The sequence below is a fragment of the Antechinus flavipes genome, chromosome 3 (genome assembly GCF_016432865.1).
Source record: "Antechinus flavipes isolate AdamAnt ecotype Samford, QLD, Australia chromosome 3, AdamAnt_v2, whole genome shotgun sequence".
In the NCBI taxonomy this organism is placed as follows: Eukaryota; Metazoa; Chordata; class Mammalia; order Dasyuromorphia; family Dasyuridae; genus Antechinus; species Antechinus flavipes.
The window spans coordinates 561,502,194-561,519,863 of record NC_067400.1 but is presented as its reverse complement, the minus strand read 5'-3'; the positions used below and the strand labels follow the sequence as shown (position 1 = coordinate 561,519,863).

Here is a 17,670-nt window from a genome sequence, read left to right as displayed (position 1 = left end):
ATCTGTCTCAGGTGTGCCAGGAATGCGGCCAATCGGGGAAAGAAAATTCTGGGGGCGTGGTCTTCCTAGGGGGCCGAGCTCTCCCAATGTCTCCTATTGCTCCAGGCTGACTGAAGGGCGGGGGAGGGGGCGGGGAAATGTAGCTTTTTCAGACAGCACCTCCGGATGGTTTCAGGATTGGCTGGTGGCCAGGTCTGTCACCTTTTCGCGCTTCTTTCATTGGACGATCTGAGTCTCCCCCCCCTACTATTTATGCAGTTATACTTCGGGATTGAATAGCAGGAACATTCTACCAACTGCTACAGACTGGCGGTTAACGGTCGCCCACCCACCGCCTCCGCACTGGCTGGTCTGCCCAGTTTGCCCACTCAGCAGCTTGTCCCAATCCTGAGCGCCATGGCAGTTTGTATTCTGTCTTCTCTTGGTGGGAAGGGACATCAGCCCCACCCCCATACGGGTGATCCATCTACGAGCATGATTAAGCGTTTATTATGTGCTCGGCACGGTGCCAAATCCTAGACTTTCTCAGGTCCTGGTTATCTTATGCATCCAGTAATTGTATGTAAGCTATTTGAGTACAGGGGCTTTCCTTTTCCTTCTTGAATCCCTGGCGTTTGGTACACAGTAGGTGCATAATAAATGCTCGTTGCATCAATATCAGCGCTGAGGCACCTTAGAACTCAACATATTTTATAGATGGCCTCTTCCCAACGTCAACTCTTAGGATCTTTTCAGTTGCCTAGAATTGGGAGAAAGGGATACAGCAGCAGCTCCCTCAAACGCTCTTAAAAAGAGTTGGGGGGACAGCACTTCCAAGGAGAACTGCTGGCTTAAAAGCCATTCTTGGGATGAAGAAAAATTGAAGGATGGAAGCTGACCAACCACCCTTACTATATTCTCTCAGCCCCTTATCGTTGCTTCTTCGTCCCCAACCCCACATGCCAATTTTTTATTTTTCTTAAATAAAATTCTTGGATTGAGCAATAAATTCTTGAAGAAATTTCAAAAACACACTCCTCCCTTGGCCAAAGCTGGTCCCCTAGGAAACAAGAGTTGAGAAATAAAGCACCTGCAGCTGATTGGAATTCTAGCCCAGGATGAGGACCACCTCCAGACTGTCTTCTGTCACCTTTTATCCATTGTTACACTCCAACTATGGTACACCCAGTGTGGATGGCTTTGAATCTCTTTCCCTAAATGATTTCCCATTCTTCTAGTATGCCTTTGAGTCTCTGTATAAGGGAAAAGTGGTTATGGCTACTGGATACCAGCTGGCTCCAAGAACTGAATCCCTGGATTCCAGGCATAGGGAGTTTCTGTCAGAGAGATAACCAATTTAATCTGACCTCTTTAGACTAAAAGATTGTGGTATTAACACCATTTAATGTTTAGGCTGGAGAGAATAATATCTCTGTCCTTAAATTCCCGAAGGTCATGAGAAAGAGAAATTATTCTATCTGGGTTGAGGTGAAAGTTACAGGGAAGCAGTAATCAGCTCAAGATAAAGGAAATACTAGAGTTAACAATTGGAGCTATTCAAAAAAGAAATGGACTTCTTTGGCAGATCACCAATGAGGTCTTCAAAACAGAAGCATAAAGACCTTTGATGCTTCACTGTGGCATGAAGGTGACCCTGAGTTTTCAAAGGCTTTGCCAGCAGGATATAAACTCTTGGAAGTTCTGCCAAGCTTGAGAGGTTTCAAGGACAGGCCTAGTGATATACTTGTTTGTCATTCAAGAACCAGCCTAGCTAAACTTGAAGTTCTTGATTCAATTATTGTATCATCTGGTGATGAATTACATATACCACATATAACTATTAATTCATGAAACCACTAAAATGAAGGAATTATTGCATAGATGGGAAGAAGGTCCACGGCAATGAAATCAAGAATTTTCTTTAGCATCTGGTCCAATAATCATTTATTGTGTGCCTCTGTGCTAGGTCCTGGGGTTACAACAAAAAGAAAAGTTGTCCTTGGCCTCAATGAGCTTACATTCTAATGGTACTGAAGTATCCAAGTATCCATAGACCTCAAGGACTTCTTGAAATTGAATTTCCAATTGGCTTTTTAGCATACTTAATTTTCTACAATAGAAATGAAAAAGAAAGTATTTTTCGAGGCATTTTTTTATGAAAAGCAAAACTGGAGGTGGTCAACCCCTTTCTAAACTGTCTTAACACAAGTATCTGCTCCCCCACCACCTAAACTTTGAAACTGGGTGGGTTGCTAGGCTAAAGAGAAGAAATTTAGAAGGCAGAGCAGGTTGGAAGGAAATTCAAATTGTTTTGCTTGGTCTCAGGAGACTAGAACAAATGTGTAAAGGAAAACTTTGGACAAAAGGAAAAAAATTCCAACACTTAAGATTTACGCAGAACCGAAATGAACTGACTTGGGTTGGATACTAGGTTCCTCTTTTGAGAGCTTTAAGTAAAAGCTGTATAACCATTTATGGGGACACTATAAGAGATAATCTTCAATCAGTTGTGGGTTAAACTTGGAGGTTCCTTCTAATTTTGGGATTTTGGGATTGTGACTAGAGAAATAAGCTATACCTGCCCAGTCTTATTCCTAGCCTGATAGCAGCAGCTATCTGCTTATTAGAGCTCTGTTGTCCTTTACATTGGCATATATTAACCCCAGAGAGGAACATTACAGAAAATCAAACAGAAGTCTTCGTAAAATGGGGAGCAGACTGATTGCCCTATGAAAACTGAACCATCTCAGCTTTCACCAAGATGCCCTTTATGCCCAGGAGAAATGAGGAGGGCATAACCAGATAGCTACAGCTATCAGTTTTATATAGACATGTATCAAAGTGCCTTCTCATCACCTTCGCCCTCCAATCCCCCAAGAGTCAGGAGCTAGCCCTTTCAACCATTATATGGGGGACTGAAACTGGATGTGGAGTAGACTCATTCCTCTTCCCTGGGTCCAACTGTTGATGCTTGCCTTGAAAGAATGAAAAAGCATTTATTAAGCTCCTAATATGTGCTACACCTATACTAGGACCTGGAAATATAGAATTCCTAATATCCTTTCCTGTAGTAAGTTTAAAAAAAAAAAAAAGCTCTTTGCACAGTATTTCTCCAAAATCTAGCTAGGGCCCTCTACCCTACTCCTACTTCCCTGACATCTTATAAAATGATATATTTCTGCTTGGGAGAGAAGTTAGGAGCTGATCAGGAAGCCAAGGTGGGCCCCAAGGACTGTTGCTCACTTCTATTTCATACCTAGTATTTCTGTAGCACTGCTGGCAGAGGAAGCTTTGCAGCAGCCCCTGTAGCAGCAAACTAGGGAGAGCAGGACATAATGTTCCTTGAGTGTAAACCACAGCAGCCTGTGGAAAGGGAACATCCAAGGAAAGGGAGGGGCTGGGGTGGAGAGGGAAAGCAATGCCTTGGCTTGGCTGCAGGCCTTAGGCAAGGCAGTTCTAAAGTGTTACCCAAAGGGTTCTTCAGTCAGACACAGCAAGCCTCGATTCTTCCTTCCAAAAGTGGCAGCTTTGAAGGAGGGCTCTAGCCCGGTTTGGCCCATCATCTATACCAATCATCCTATCTCAGTTCAGAGAAGCATATATATGCCAGGTTTGCTGCCTGGGCAGCCAAAGAAGAAACGGAACTGGTAAAATTGCTGCACCATTCCCCATAACCAGATTAATGTCTGTGCCAAGGAATTATTTGGTCACCAGAAGGATGGTCTGATCTAAGAGCAAAAGACTTAGGTTCTTCTAACTCTGCTCCTATATCTCCTTCCATCACATCTTAGCTAAATGCCACAAACTTCTTGGACATTTTAATGTGTTAGCCCTATATCCCCACAGGGACCTAATGTCATCTTCCACTTTGCCTCTACACTGGTTTCCAGCACCAGTTTACTTGGAATTGCTGGAATCCCCTCCTACTTTACTCCCTCCTTCCTCCCCCCCCCCTCCCAGTGCAAGATATAAGAGACAGGATAATTTGTTCACAGAAATGCTGGATACATGTACTCAGCCCAAGATGGGCAGAGAGACAGCACAACCTATGCAGAGAAAGAATATGGAGTGGCTGAGACAAGCCTGAGCCTGGGATCTTTGGCTCTGGGCCCAGGTGGAATACAGCCTTGGCCTGGAACTGAACACATGCTTGGCCAGCTTCAGATCCCCACACTCCCAAAGATGTCTGTTCTCAGGGGAGCAGAAGCTCCTACAACTTCAGTTGTTTCTAAGAGTCCAAATATAGTAGCAAATCATCCAGGTCATCTCCCCATTCCATACCTAGCCACTTTGTGTCCCTTGGTATAGTAGAAAAGTCCATTGCTAGCATTTGTATTACAATTTATTTTTCAAATTTTCCTTTCAGTTGGGAAAAATTTATTCCAGGTTCCAACTTGCTCTATAGTTTCAACCACAGCCAGCCACCTCCCATCCATCCCTCCTTCAACAAAAAGTTACTTGGATTTGGCTGTTAATACTAAAAGGTTTTTTTCCCAGTGGAATCTAGCCAGGTATGTGGCCATAAGCAGTTACGGCAGGATATCTGGAAAAATCCCAACACCTAATTCTTATTGGAAGACTGGGCCTGGACATGTGATCCCTCTCTTCCCAAACTGAAGGCTCTAATTCCTCACATCCTTCTTAAGCTATCTCATTGAGATGACCATGGCACTGTATTAAGGGCCAGGCCAGTCAGCTTAATCCAGAGGAGGTCAGATACTCACATTCTTGGAAGGAAAGGGTGTTCAATATGACTTCATAGAGTTAAGAAATATTTGGTGAACGATTTACAGTAGCCATGTGACCTAGTCAACTATTGGACTATTTTTATTTTATTTTATTTGGGGAAAGGACATGATGAAGGATGCTGGCAGTCTATCCTCACCTGATAAGGAAGTGGTTTTACCTTAGGAACGAAAGTATGTTGTCACATAATCACTCTCATTTTTTAGAGAGATTTCCTCACAACAGCCCTGTGAGGTAGGTAGTGCAAGTAGTAATGTGTCTACAGGGGAAGAAACTGAGGCCCAGAAGTTTAAACCCTTGTCTATATTCTAATGTTAGCCCTATATCCCCACAGGGACCTAATTTCATCTTCCACTTTGCTTCTACACTGGTTTCCAGCACCAGTTTACTGGGAATTGCTGGAATCCCTTCCTACTTTACCCTTCCCCCTCCCCACGTGCAAGATATGAGAGGATAATTTGTGCTAAGATTGGATAGAAAACTCAGGTCTTCTGACTCCAGTGCATTTTCCACTCCACTGATAGGACCATAGTCTCTCCCAAACCAAATGGCATGCCCACCCTAGTCCCTCCTCAAAGTGGAAAGAAAAGTTAGTTTTTACTTCTATCAAGTTTCTCCTGGGGGAGGAGTGGCAAGAGGTTAAGAAAACACTTTGGAAGTACAGACCTTATTTAGAGGTGGTTCTGATGTTCTAAATGAAAGGACCTATTAGGGAGGGCCTAAGAACCATTTTATATAGTTTATTCCAAGTTTTAGACTGGTGGAATGAGGAGGCAAATAGGAAAAGAGAAAATCTACTTCCCTGTTATTATTTAGGGGAAAAGTTCAGTAATAGTAAGCTAATGTTAACTTTTTTGAGACTTTCCCAGGCACAGGCAAGTCTCCCATACTGAAAATAAGCCCAGGTGTGGCTCAGTATGCTTTAATCTTGTCCTCTCCTAAAAGATCACTCAAAGGACCCAAGTGAGATCCAGGGCCAGCCTATCCCAGGAAGGCACCCTCTAGAGCCCCAGGAATATTGGGCTGGACAATAGGGTAGGACAGACCAACAGATGATTCTGATTCAATGTGTATAAAAAGTAGTCTTGTCTCCATACCTTCTTTGATTGGAATAGCAGATGCTTAGATCTGAAGTGCTTCTACATTGATCGATCTCTTCACACACACACTTCTAACTCCAAAATCTCTAATGCTAGAAATCCTTCAAGATCTAGTTTAAATGACATGTGCTCTGACATGCTTTCTCTAAGTATTTGTGCCACTCTTGTATTCTAACCTAGGAATTACTCATGTTTATGGAGCTGCTTTGAGTTACAAAGTGCTTTCACTCATGATCTCATCTGATCTTCACATCAAAGCCCTGTGAGGTAGTAGAGGAAATATTTTCCATTTCACAAGTGAATTAATTTAAGCTATAAAATCAGAACTTGAACCTAGGAATTCTGACACTAAACCAGGTACATAATATAACCTCTAGCTATATTTCCCTCTTTATGGCCCTTGACTTTTGCATAAAGTAAGCACTTAATGTTTACTGAATTGAAGACAAGGCCTGTGATTGCCTTAATTTGGACAGAAGCCAATATAGTAGTGAGACTACTGATTGATTGGGCCCAAAGACAATGACAAAATCAGGATTTCAGAGCCCCAGAAGTTTTGGGAAGCCTTCATACTCTCCTATGGTGGAAGTACCATTCAATGAATTCTGAAGCATCCTCAATGGATTGGCAATTAAATATGAAATACCAGCCTCTAGCCCTCTAGGAGATACATCAACAAAATAAAAGGGACAGAGACCTAGGACTTCTGAGGGCAAGTAAAGGTTTGATGTGGGTTTCTTTGTATGGAGCTACTGTCATAAGCAAGTTACCTGTCATAAGCAAGGAAGCCACATTATACAGTGATCTAGAGAATGTTTAATTCTTTTCCCCTCTTTAAAAAGCAATAGTGGTTCTACTCTTAAAGTATTCTCTTTATTGTTTCGGCCTAAAATCAATGTAATTGTTCTTGGCAGCTTTTTTCATATGTCCCCTTTACCCCCACCAAAAAAAAAAGAAGAAAAAATGATGCTGCACTTTTAAAACATAAGCCATTGTTATCTTTATAAAACACAATATCATGCGGCTGCTTGTTTCAGAAATAAATGTCCGTTACAACCGCTTGGGCAGTTTCACAAATGGACCATCCAGCATACAGTCAGAAGCAGGACACTAACACAGGTCAAAGAGAAAACCAAAAGCAAACAAGGACTCTGGGTGTGGGGCCCCAAGGCCAGCTCCGCCCTCACTGGGCTCAGGGAGGTGTGAAAGTTTAGAAACTGAACTGAAACTAAACCCCAGGAGTGCTCCGAACCCTCTGTCCACCATACCTCTGCTAAGTGCAACAACACCACATACATACACAAAACAATGTCCTCCAGCGTTTTCTTATTGCTGTTCAGCCATTGGACTGTCATTAGACTCAACAGATTTTCTTTATTTGCACAATGTTTTGAAGATTCATTTTCAAAAAGGAGATGAACCCTGCCCCTTTTTAGTGCTTCTTCACAAGCCTTGAGTGCTCCAGTAATGTGTCCCCAACCTCCCTCTCCCTCTGCAGCAGCCTGAAACTCAGAGTCTGAAGACAGTGGAATGGCTGTAGAATACCATTTTGGATCCTGCATCAGCCCAGGGAGAAGGCAAGTCCTTAAAAATTGAAGAGATTAAAAGATAAGAGCACCTCCCCAGCTGCTGAGGGTCAGACAGAGCAGAGAGGATGCAGAATGCCTTGGATGCCCTTCGCAGACTTGGCACATCCACGATGTCCAAGCTTTTGGGAGAAGAGGGTAACCAAGTATTCATCCTGGCACAAATACCAGGTTAATAAATAAAGCACAACTACCCTTGGATGCTATTTCCAAAGCCCCTTTTTTTTGCTACATGAAGGTAGCTCTCCCCACATTCTATTGCCAAATGGCCCGCCCTGCCAGATCCCAGCTCCAGAAAAAGCCTCCAACAGTTTTGTACATAACGATTTACCCAAGCAAGGAGAAAAAGGATTTCCCAAGCTGCCCATCCTGCCTAGGTCTCATCCCCACCACCAGCACTGCTTCTCTGGACCTAGGGGGTCCTGTGGCATTGATCCTAGATTAAAGGGGATGCCCGACTGGCATGTCAAGAATTCAATCCAACCTGAATGGCCTTTGTGGTACTCAGGAATATTCCTTCCCATTTCTCTGTTTAACCACTGGCTTGATACTGCAACACTATTCCAAACTGTGGAAGGGATGGATCTTTCATCCAGTCTGACCCTATGCACCCATGAAGGAACAGAAGGCAAGAAGAATTGGTTTGCTCTGCTCCCCTAGCCCACCCAGCCTAGAATATTTGGCCACCTAAGGCATTGAATTCCAGGCCTCCTCAAAGGAGGCTACTCAGAGATGTGGCCCAGAAAGAGAGGCGGCTGCTGGGATAACTAGGACCAGAAGCATACAGGGTGCTCAGTATTACAGCAGGAATAGCACCTTGTGGTGGTTAGGGATGGGCCTAAGGAGAAGCAAAGCCTCCTGTAGTTACCCCAGCTTGGCATGCCTGTTGATTCTGCATCAGCTGAGGCCTTGGGACAGACATAGCGAGAAGCTCACATGGACACTCATGCAGCACCAGATGCCAGATGGGCACTACATTGTAAATCAGACCTATAGAAAAAATGGAATTCCAGCTGCTCAGAAGCAAAGGAGTAATGGCTTCACAACAGGCTTAACTATCGACACTGGGGCTCTGCAGAGGCTTGACCTCAAAAAGGCATAGAAGCAGAATGGGGGTACTGAGAAAAGTGGGGGAAGCAACAGACAGTTAAGAGGTTGGCCGGGGCACTCTGGGTGCCCCCAACACCTGGACAGGCAATCCCACAGAGATGAGAGCTTGATGCCAGGACCACCTTCTCATCCTGCGCACGGCACCTCACACACAAGTGCAAATTCTAAGATCAAGTTTATATTTCAAGTCTCAAAGGCTAAAAAAAAAAAAAAAATCACAAGAGCAACAAAGCTGTTTGTTTTTGTGTTGGTTTTTTTTTTTTTTTTTTTTTTTTTTTTTTACCAATGCCCAAGCTGCTCCTCGCACTTTCATTTATTTATTTTACAAATGGCATATGTAATGCCAACATTTCTAAAAAAGCAATTCAGACCCCAGCTCAAAATTCAACAGGAGGGAGGCAGAGAGAGAAAAGGAGGAACACAAACCGGGCCCTGTGGCTGCCACCTGCCACGGGCATGGATAAAAATGCTGGTGAATGATTGTACCCTCCCAGGAAAACTGCCCTGAACCCCAAGCCCAAGACACATGCGGAGAAAACATGCAAAGCCACTGGTCCTGGGGGAGCTTCAAAAGGCTGGAGCCCCACCCAGAGGTATGAATGGACACAAACTAGAGGCGGGGATATGGAAATGGACAGAGGCGGGCAGAGTGTTGACATCACAATATAGGCACTTGTGTAAGGAATGTAGGCTCCTAGGTGAGCTCACCCCCTCCCAGAGCCCCTCCCCACCCTGCCACCCACAGCTAGGGGAGAGCCACTGGCTTTCCCAGCCATCTAGCCAATGGACGGCAGGGTAGGCGATACTACTGGCTAGGAAGGAAGGGAAGGAAGGAAGGAATGGAAGGAATTACCAAACTGTCCCAATGCCCTATTCCACAGCTATTGTTTGTGCTAAATTTTGCTGATATCTTTGAACAATATGGTCAACAAAAATAGAGATTGGGGTAGATTATTTTGCATAGCAAATCATGGTCTGGCAACTCTTCTGCTGGGAAGGGGGAAGAGCCATTTTCCAACACCTGCCCACCTTTCCCTGAGCAGACAAGGACAGAGACTTGGTTTCAAGCCAGTCTCCAATCCTGTGTCTGCTTTACCAGCCACTAGGCCTAACGGCCAAGGCTTCCCACATGGGCTTCATCTAAGGGTGTGGCCTTCAAGGTCAGTGGTTGCAAAACAACCAAGCTAAAGCCCAGTAGAAGAGATGACAGACTAGGCTGCCTCATGTCTAATCCCTTAAAGCGCAAAGAGAAATTCCCACAATGAGCTGAGGTTCCTTGTCCTCACCAGCTGGGCATAAACAAATAAGCAGTCCCTATACTTACCCATGTCAGAGGAAGGGGCCTAACCACTGATACCCTGGGTACCCAGCAGCCTAAAGAGGCCTTAGACAGTCTGGGGCTCTTGTTCTCCCCCAAGTGACCAACTATACCCCCCCTGCACCTTACCCTAATCAGACCCCTTCACTGACTGCAGAAAGAGGGACGCTTATATGCACACATGCATACACTTCCCCATCTGCCCCTTGCGAGCAGAACTAAAAGTATTTTGTGTAAACAGCAGCGAAAGCAAGCAGCAGAAGCTATCAAAAAGTGTGTTATAGGCCATGCTGGAGTCAGAAAGCCTGAGCTCCGACTAAGAATAGATGAGACAACAGGATCCTCTTGGGAAGGGGCGCAAGGGAATGGTGGATAATGCACAGAGTGGGGGAGGGAACCAAGAAATAGGAGGGCTCCAACCTCACCCCCTGCCAACTGGGCAGAAACAATGACCCAGGTACACGACCCTTCTATGGACAGACAGACGGACGGCTCAGTGTGTCTGGGATGTAAACTCAGAGGACATGAGAGTCACCTGCAAGTTTTGGCAAAAGACTCGAGATACTGTATAAAAATAACATTTAGTTTTCTCTTTTTTTCTTCTTTTAGACCTAAGTATCTTTTGTTCTAAGATAGCCCAGCAAAGAAATATTGAAACATGGGAGACTCAACTGTCATGGAGGAAAGGATGCCATTGAAATAACGCTCTGGGAATCTGGGGACAGAGGGGTGGGAGTGAGGGGAGGGCAAGGGTCAGTTATCTCAGCAGCTAAGAAACTTGTCATGTTTGAAAGTGCAAATGTCTTCAATGGATTTTAACCATCTTGAGGTTGTGATCTCAAAGCAATGGGTTCACTCTGTGAATGTCATAGTCAATTCCTTCTGATGCAGACAGCTGGCAGCGTCACCTACAGGAGGCCTCTGAGACTTGGGGTATTTCTCCCCTTCTTCCCATATCCTCCTTCTCCCCCTCCCACACACACAAAAAAAAAAAGGTACAAAAAGGTTGCAGTTCTGCAGCATTACAGTGAAGGCACTGGTCACCCACCAGTGGGGCAGAAGGAAGACAGGGCTGTGTCAATTCGGACTAAGTGCCATAGTGCCTTACATCTGATGGGAAAGGGGAGAGAGGAAGGTGCCACGGAAGGTGTGCCGCAGAGGGGAGGGGTGACAGCTGGGGGAGGAGCAACCAAAACTACTGGTGGTAAAATTTCCCTACAAACTGGATTTCAAACCCATTAAAACTCTACTATCCTAAAATATTGGTTTGGGATTTTTTTTTCTTAAATGAATCTATACCTTTTTGATTAAGGCTCCTAAAAATCCTTCCCTCTTCCTCCTCCCACCCTCTTTTCCAAGCCAACACTTTTCCCTCTAAAAGAAGTGAACCCAAACCTACCAGCTTCTGTCCCTCGAGCCGCAGCTGTAGAGCCGACCTTATGGAGCCCTCCCAGTCACAAGTCTTTAGTATTGCATTTTAAAATGGGCACCTGTGAGCGACGATGCTGCCTCTCTCTTGGTCCACTGGGGTCGGGTCAGATGTGGCAGAGCAAGGGAAGAGTCAGGGGTCTCTGGCTGGTGGTCCCTCTTTGCCAGCCCTGCCCCCCATCCCCCACCCCCTAGTGATGCAGCTTCTGCTCTGCAGTGGGGAAACAAGCTCTCCTTCCCCCCAACCCCCCTCCCCCCAGCCTGCCCCCATTCCCCTCCCACTCCCCTGGACTCCTCTTCCTTGGGATTCCTTCCATCTGTATGGCTCCTTGGGCTCTGAAAGCTTTCTTCTTTCCAGTGAGGTAACAGCGTTCTGCCTTTCAAGCAAAGTACATGGTGCGCAAAGTGTCCTGGTGAACTTGCACAGCCTTGGCCAGGGCCTGGGGATCTCGCCCATTGCTCTGTCCCGATATGTGGCTCCCCTCGCCGCTAGAAAAAGGGAGACAGATAAGCATCCTGCCATGGATAGTTACTAGAGATGCTTGTAACACTGTTCTCCTATGTCCCATGGCATTCCTTCCTCCTCATTTCTAAGACTACAGTCAAAAAAGAGGAGTTATGGACACAAAGCTATGCATTGGAGAGATGCTCTCCCTACTTCTCTTCCCTCCCATCCTAGTCCTCTCCCTGGGAGTAGAGGGCAAGGGCCCAGAACAAATGATTAATAGGAGAGAGTCTCACAAAATGAATCAGAACGCTACTGGCCTGGGAGAACAGTGTATCTACTTTCTAAGTCCAGTGTTACTTTCTGTTTTGACTTTAGGCAAGTCAATCCCTCTTTCTGGGCCTAAGTTTCCTATTCAAAAGGAATTAAGGATTAAACTAGATTGTCCTTTCCAGTTGTACTAGTGTGCAAACTTGTGAAGCCTTCTCCTCTTGCTAATGTTCTCATCCATCCTACTGCCTACCCTTCAAAGGGCATTCTGCCCTAAAGCTGCCCCTTCATCACTGGGTCAATTCTACTTGCCAGCAATGGACCTCACCTGTCATGCTCTTTGTCCACCAAGTGATAGCGTGCCCGGAAAGCCACGAGGCGAGCATAGTAGGCAGGTGCTGGGATGGAGACGGAGCGTGTACAGCGCACGTAAGTGTGACATAGCTGGTAGGTCAAGATCTGCAGCTCATCTGCTGTGAAACGGTTGTCATCCCAGAGGACATAGTAATGGGATGGTCGGCTTGTGCCCTATGGAGATGAAGGAATGGTCTGTGTATCACATGGTCCCTGGGGGTAAGGTGGGGGGCACAGGGAATTAGAGAAGGGCAATCAAAAAAGGCTTCTAAGGATCATCCAGCATGAGCTGGCCACAAATTACAAACAAGCCTGCCCAGGGATTAAAATCAATCACTTCTAAGAAACCATCACATATTAATCCCACTATATTCAAATCTCATATTAAATCTTTAAGTAACGGTGTAAGATTAAAACTAAGTTGTCCACGAATCTAAAATAGGATAGTCACACAAATGAATGAATGAACTAATCAATGAATCATCATAATCATCATCCCCACCACCACTACCACCAACAACAATCTGAAGTCCCCAAGGATCAACCTAATTACCTGGATGCCCGCATGACTACACAGGTAGAAGTCAAATTCAAATGGATGAGTGATGTTGGTGTCCACAGTGGTGCCTGCTGGGATATTTCCACTCTTCCCAATCTGCATGGAGGAAAACACAAATAAAATCTTGAAATTTGAACACGATCCCTCATCTGTTTCGGATGGATCCTATATGGTCCTGAAGTAGGCCAAGGTAGTCCTGTAGAAAGCTTTTGGTGCTTTGGAACCTTGGGCCAAGTCTGGAAAGCTAATACAAAAAGCTTTGAAGAGCAAAGGCTGGACACTAAGAAAAATGGTATATGGAGGGGAATAGAGAGCTAAAAGAATGTCTGATTTTTATCTCCAAGGCTGAATTATCACAAGATTTCACTCCTATACTATTCCAAACTTTTCATCAGGCAGGCAGGTGGGCAGACAAATGGTTTTGTGCCACACCAAGGAAAGAGATAAAACTGGGCCAGGGGCTATGTGCATCTTACTCTTTCATTCTTGTCGGCACAGAAAAGGCGAGTGTGGTGGCGCTTCTGGACCACGATATAAGTGATCCCTGGTTGATAGTCCTTCTCCAGCTTTATGCAGGCATCGCGGATGGCCAGCAGCTCATAGTGGAGGATCTGGAGCAGCAGAATTAGAGAATGTCTTCACTACTATTAACCTTGGGACCTATGTATTGGACTCTAGGTGGCACAGTGGATAGGGTGCTAGACTTGAAGTCAGGCTGACTTCTAATCCTGTCTTAGACACTGAATGTGTATTAGTTAATATATATGACATCAATGTCAATTTCCTCATCTGTAAAAATGAAGATAATAATGGCACCTCCCTCCCAGAGCATCTGTGAGGATCAGATGAGATCCTTCAGCACTTCAAAAATCTTGGAGAGCTATAGAAATATAGTGGCTCTTATTAGCTATATGTATAACAATTTGGGTAGACAATCGGAAAATCATCATTTAATATTCAATATGCATCACCCTCTTCTCAAGGGTCTGATGCAAAGAAAAAACAAATATAATATTTGGCTAAGCCACAGTCCCTGTTCTTACAGAATTAAAGTATCTCATGAGAGAAAATGGCATTTTTACTATATCTTACTTTGTGAAGTTTAAGAGGAAGGAAGTTTATTACAGGCCAGGGAATCAAAGAAAAAAGGAGCATTTGGTGAATGAAACAGGTGGCATTGGAGAGGGAAGACACAAGGAAAAGGGTTAGCAGCTAAGACACAGAAAGAAAACACAGGATGAGTTTGGGAGAGAGAGAGAGAACCAACTTGACTACAGCTCAGAGGTATCATTTGATAAAACTGGAGAGAGAGAGAGAGAGAGAGAGAGAGAGAGAGAGAGAGAGAGAGAAAGAGAGAGAGAGTGTTGGTTTCAGGTTGTGGAAGATCTTGAATGTCAAACAAAGAAAAGCTAAATTTGATTCAAGAGCTGAGAGGGTGTGAGCAGCTCAGATTTTGAGTAGTGACATGATCACTTCTATGCATAGCAACTTATTCCAGCAGTAGAGCAAAAGATAGATTCAAGGAGAGAGAAAAGATGCAAAAAGATGTTAGAAGGCAAAGGCAGTAAATACAAATAAGTGATAACTTATTTGGTGACTATCTATCCTAACAGATGATTGTGACAGTGGCAACAGAGACGATGAAATGGATGTCAGAAATGCTGAAATCAACAAGGTTAGGAAGTGATTAGACATAAGATGAAGAAGAGGGAAGGGTCCAAGGACAACCAAGGTTACAGACTTGGGAGAGCAAATAAAAGTCTAAAACAGATAAAAAAGAGTGAGGCCAAGGGGGGAAAATGTTTGGGAGGGAAAATGTCTTAGCTTAATTTCAAAGATGTTCACAAAGGTACAACTAAATAGAAATTCCCTTATAGGCACCTACAAGATGTGGGTCTGGAGCACAGGAAGGTGTGACTTAGAGACAGAGATTTCAGAATCCTCTTGACAGATGTGGTAACTGAAGCTATGGAAATGGACGAAATCCCAAGAGAAAGAGTAGGGAGAGAAAAAAAGGCCAGCACACACCTTTGAGAAACATTCCTCTAAAAGGATCAGGAGGAAGATAGAAGCCAACAATGGAGATTGAAAAAAAAAGAAAGAAACCAAGCAAATGTGTGTGATGTCTCAAGGATCAGGGTAAAAGAAAAGTTGAAAAACAATCAAAGCAAATGAAGACTAAGAAAAAGTCCATCAGGTTTGGACAATTAGCAGTTTGGTGACCCATGAGCAAGGAGATTCAATAGCGTGAGGGGAATAGAAGTCACTTTATAAGGAACTGAGGAGAAGATGGGTGAATGAGTAAGCAGACATTTCAGCAGATCACTTTTTCATTAAGATTAGTATTGAAAGAGAATAAAGGTGAAAATGAAATCTACCATATATGAAAGCATGGTAGATGAGTCAAAGGAAGGATTTTTGAAGACTGAGAAGAGCTGCCTATTTTTTTTTTTTTTTTGGCACATGGTAAAAAGCCAAACAAAGAGGGAAAATTGAAGATATGAGAGAGGAAAATGGGATGACTAACAGTCTAGATTGCTGAAAGAAATAAGATAAAGGATGCATGTAGATGGAATAGCATGAACAATAAGTAGGGATTTTGCTATTTGTATGACCACAGGAAAGAGAGAGGAAGATCCAACCACTGTGGATAATAATTTTGAATTATGTCCAAAGACCTACAAAACTTTGCATACTACTTTGATTTAGCAATATCACTTCCAGCTCTATATCCTAAAGAGACTAGAAAAAAAGGAAAATGACCTATATGTATAAAAATATAAAAGCCCTTTTTGTTATAGCAAAGAATTGGAAACTGAGAGGATGCCCAGCATTTGGGGAATGGCTGAACACATTCTGGTCTATGATTGTGATGGAATACTATTATATTGATGAGCAGGATATTTTCAGAAAAACTAGGAAGACTTACATGAACTGGTGCAAAGTAAAGTGAGAAGAACCAGAAAAACATTGGATACAGTAACAGCAATATTGGACAATGATCAACTGTGAATGGCTTAGCTATTCTCATCAATTCAAAGATCCAAGACAATTCTGAAGAACTGATGATGAAAAATACCCAGAGAAAGAACTGATAAAGTCTGAATATAGATTGAAGGTTTTTTTTAACTTTATTTTTCTTGGTCTTCTTTTGTCTGTTTTCTTTTACAACATGACTAATATGGAAATATGTTTCGCATAAATGTACATGTCTAACCTTTATCAAATTACTTGCTTTCTCAATGAATGTTGGGGAAGGAGGAGAGGAAGACAGAAGAGAATTTGGAATTTTAAATTACAAAAAAATGAAGGTTAAAAGTTGTTTTTTACATATAATTAGAAAAAATCAAATATATTTTCTCCAAGGAAAAAAAAGGAAAGAGAGAGAGTGATGCTAAGGAGGAGGGGATGGGGGGCGAAGGGTGGCCCAAAAAGGAAAAGTGAGTATTTACTGCAAGCATGAAACATGATGAGTGGAATTAAAGGGGGTAAAGAGTGAAGAAAAAATTTGCAACAGAAAAGTGAGGAATGAGGCAAGACGGTTATAAGGGAAGAGAAGATTGTTGAATAGGTGTGAGAACTCAACTGAGATAGTACACCAAATTCACAGAATGAAATTAGCTTGATTTTGTAATTTTTACTGCTATATTATTATTATGTTACTGGATGGACTAGGAAGGAGTCTGGAATTGGAAGACTAGATAGATGAAGTCAGTCTAGGTAGACAAATTAGCAAGGGTAGGAGAACTGATAATCTTTAATAAAGGGAATTTTTACTTTTTTTTTTTTTGCTGAGGCAATTGGGATTAAGTTACTTGCCCAGGGTTACACTACTAGGAGGTGTTAAGTGATTGAGGCCACATTTGAACTCAGGTTTTCCTGACTTCAGGGCTGGTACTCAAACCACTACACCACCTAGCTGCCCCTAAAAGAAATTTTTAAAAGCTTAGGACCACAGAATCTGGGACTTATATTCACAGATTTATGTGCTATACAATTCTTGAAAATGCAAGTTCAATCATGTAATCTTATTTTCTAGTATTATCTAGTTTAATTTCCCCTTGGAAAAAGTCTAGAAAATATATCAATACCCTAGAATGTATAGATAAGGGGACTTATCGATAAGAAAATGGGTCAAAGGGGACTCAGAGTAATTTCTCAGATGCAGAAACTATCTTGGAAAGGAAAAGGACTTGGAAGGACATGAGAAACTGATCAATGCTGTTGGCCAATCATGACTTTAAAAGAATGATGATCAATAATTAGAACTATGGAAAAGAGTGTTGATCAACAATTAGAATTATGGGAAAATATAATTTTCTAATGCTGCCTTAGAAGATAATGGTTCTTTCTAAGAAATAAGATAATAAATAACAAGTTAATTGATATGGCTAAGATATCAACATTTTCCAATTAACAAATCAAATAACGTTTTCAATTGAACTAAAAAAAAAAAGAAGATAATGGTTCCCCATCAAGAGGTCTTCATACTGGAGTTCTGATGATCCCTTGTCTGAGACATTTAAATTTTATTTTTAATTATTTTTTCTATGGATCCAGTGCTTAGCACATTGTCTGGCACATAGTAGGCATTTAATAAAGACCCAAAGGATTTACTTCTAATAGGTACGGACTAGATGATCTTTGTGGAGACTTTCCAACTATGAAATTATGTGACTTTATAGGTATTGGAGAACCACTGATGGCATTTGAAGAAAGAATTAATGAGATCTGTATTATGTATTACGAATATAAGTTTGGCCATATCTCTCAAA

General features: G+C 42.9%; 1 protein-coding gene across 1 annotated transcript in view; it reads right to left on the bottom strand.

Annotated features, from left to right (window-relative positions):
• Positions 1 to 6,676: 6,676 nt before the first annotated feature.
• The window catches only part of LOC127555408 (protein argonaute-1), a 35,316-nt gene continuing 24,322 nt past the window's right edge, over positions 6,677 to 17,670 (bottom strand). The window contains exons 16-19 of the mRNA XM_051987672.1: positions 13,372 to 13,506; positions 12,890 to 12,991; positions 12,311 to 12,510; positions 6,677 to 11,756 (exon numbers count right to left, since the gene is read on the bottom strand). Coding sequence (XP_051843632.1) covers positions 11,648 to 11,756; positions 12,311 to 12,510; positions 12,890 to 12,991; positions 13,372 to 13,506 — 546 coding nt within the window. The 3' untranslated portion in view covers positions 6,677 to 11,647. The remainder of the gene's footprint in view (positions 11,757 to 12,310; positions 12,511 to 12,889; positions 12,992 to 13,371; positions 13,507 to 17,670) is intronic.